General features: G+C 35.3%; 1 protein-coding gene across 1 annotated transcript in view; it reads left to right on the top strand.

The window, feature by feature from the left end:
* The window catches only part of LOC122261034 (putative methyltransferase-like protein 24), a 24,521-nt gene extending 23,267 nt beyond the window's left edge, over nucleotides 1-1,254 (top strand). The window contains exon 8 of the mRNA XM_086536554.1: nucleotides 939-1,254. Within this exon, the coding sequence (XP_086392680.1) occupies nucleotides 939-1,081 (143 nt within the window). The 3' untranslated portion in view covers nucleotides 1,082-1,254. The remainder of the gene's footprint in view (nucleotides 1-938) is intronic.
* The last annotated feature ends 1,246 nt before the right edge of the window (nucleotides 1,255-2,500 follow it).

Here is a 2,500-nt window from a genome sequence, read left to right as displayed (position 1 = left end):
CGATGAAGCCTCTGCAAATCGTTTCACTTTTTTCTGAGATCTTTCCTCCTCTTGTGCATCTCGTTGGAGTCTCTTCCAAAACTGGAGTAATTTTGTCCTGTCATCATACTTTTCAAGAAAGCTAAGTCTTCATCAATAGCAATTTTCTCGACGTCTGTTTTATTTTCCTTTCTTGGTGTCATCCATTCTCTTTTCTCCATCTCTTGGCCAGAATGGCATTTTTCTTCCGCAGTTTTTCTCTCAAGTCCTCCATCTTTGGGCTTGTCCTCTCGGGATTCTGCTTCCTCAAACTCACAAATTCTTGATCCAATTATTCAAATTATTCACTAACCTGGTCAATTTAACATTCTTAGTTGCTTTCTCCCTTCTCAACTTCTCTGAATGGGCCAGAAAGCAAAGCAAAACCTGATTGTACGTTGGCCATCGAGTGCCAGAAATGGAACGAGTATAGCAGAATTTGAAGTAAAAGGATTTAAGATGATACTTGTCACATGTTACAAATTTTTGCCAAGCAAGGACTGCACTTTGCAAGATATATGGCAGTTACGGTTTAGTGGAATGTGTGAGGCAGACTCTTTTGTACAATATACAATATTTTGAGAGAAATCCGTCAAAAATCGAAGAAATTATGTGTGCGCACGACCAATAATTATGTTAATTGGTTCACAACCTTTTTTATTATTTTTCTTTTTTCAAAACTTTATAATTATGTTCTGCTTATTTAACTGCAATACCAGAAAAACAGCCAGCATAGTAGCATCTGATTTTCTATTCTACGGGGCAACTGTGTATATATGTATCTAAATATACATACATACATATATATATATATACATATATATATATATATATATATATATATATATATATATATATATATATATATATAAAGAGAGAGAGAGAGCTACCTATATTCATTTCCGTTATCCTTTTCCCAGAAAAAAGCGTAGCTCAAATCACATCCCACCAAGTGTTCTGGCCGTACCTGCAGCTGATGAGGTGTGCAGGATTCAAGCTCATCTTTTCAAGACCAGGAGGAATCTGGAGGGAGGTCGTGTGGGTTCAGGATAAAGAGTGGTAGTGCGGGAGGGAGAGTGAGAGAGAGAGAGAGAGAGAGAGAGAGAGAGAGAGAGAGAGAGAGAGAGAGAGAGAGAGAGAGAGAGAGAGAGAGAGACTGGACACACCTTTCGTTGTATATTATTTTCGGCATAATTCTCAAAGCACCAAACAATACATGTTCTGAATCCATGTTATCCTTTTCTATCCTAAATAAATACGATGTGTTTGTACATATTCGATTCTCATCCTCCATATATCAAAAATTATGCATATCATCGTAGCAATGATGATAATAGAACTGATGATAGTGATATTTGTGTTGATAGCAATCTTCGCTATCAAAAATAGAGGCAGTAGTAATTATAAAAGTTAGTTATAATAGTAATTGTATTAATGATGGTGGTACTAATCAAAAATAGGATTAATAATCATTGTGGTAAAATCAACACAGGCAATTACGATACCAGTAATATTAGTTATGATGATAGTAGCAATAATGATAATGATAATGCTGATGGTAATTATGATGAATATTATGATAAGAAGAATAACGACAATGGAATAAAAATTATAAAACGAAAGATAAAAAGTAAATATGATTAAAATGATAACAAAAGTTATAAAAATCGTAACAGCCTAATCAAAAACAATAAAACCAATAGTCTTAATGATAATGGATTGAGAATGAAGAGGGAAAAAGGCTTTAAAAGGGGTAAGAAGTAAAACGCAAAAGACACAAAAGCACAGACAGGTGAACGGAAATAGAGGCAATACATGTCAGTTAAGAGGGTCGGGTGTGACTATGGGGAGAAAATTTGTCTGCAGAAAAAAAAAAATGGAACAGCCAGCTGATATAAGAAGACTCCACCAATCTCCGGACATTGGGCCGGATTCAAGAGACACTTTGGGCCGTCGCAGCTCGTCTTTTGGTCGCAAATAAAGCCAAATTGCGACCAATTGAAGAAATAACTTGCGATGTCAGATTTGGCGTAACTTTTTCGACTGCTCAACCCTGTCGCAAATTCCTCAATTTGGTACTAAAAACACTCAAAAATTACGCTATATACGAGTTACCCTTTTACCGGCTTCCTCAGAAAACAATGAAAATATGTAAAATGTAAATCAAAATTAATATACAGTTTGTAAATAGCTCTCTTTCGCCAAACGAAGCAAAGGCGTAGTATAGGACCACTGAATGATAGCTATGTTCCGATAATTGTTATTCTAAATTTCATCGCAATTTAGCCTGTCTCCTTTAGCTTTGAAGTTATCAGACATCCCAAGAAACAAAACAATATTTCCTTTTACGTAAGATATATGGATCAGCAAGCGTTTCCAAATTTTAATTACGTTATTTTTAAGGTTTCCGTTTCAGTTCTGCAGATTTTTTTCAGCATTTCATGCCTTTCATGAACTGATAAGTAGTGTTGTTTCAGCAGAA

This window comes from Penaeus japonicus, unplaced genomic scaffold, assembly GCF_977035675.1.
Source record: "Penaeus japonicus unplaced genomic scaffold, GWHDUDI00000001_assembly GWHDUDI00000004, whole genome shotgun sequence".
NCBI classification, from domain to species: Eukaryota; Metazoa; Arthropoda; class Malacostraca; order Decapoda; family Penaeidae; genus Penaeus; species Penaeus japonicus.
This window is presented reverse-complemented; position numbering and strand designations above follow the sequence as displayed.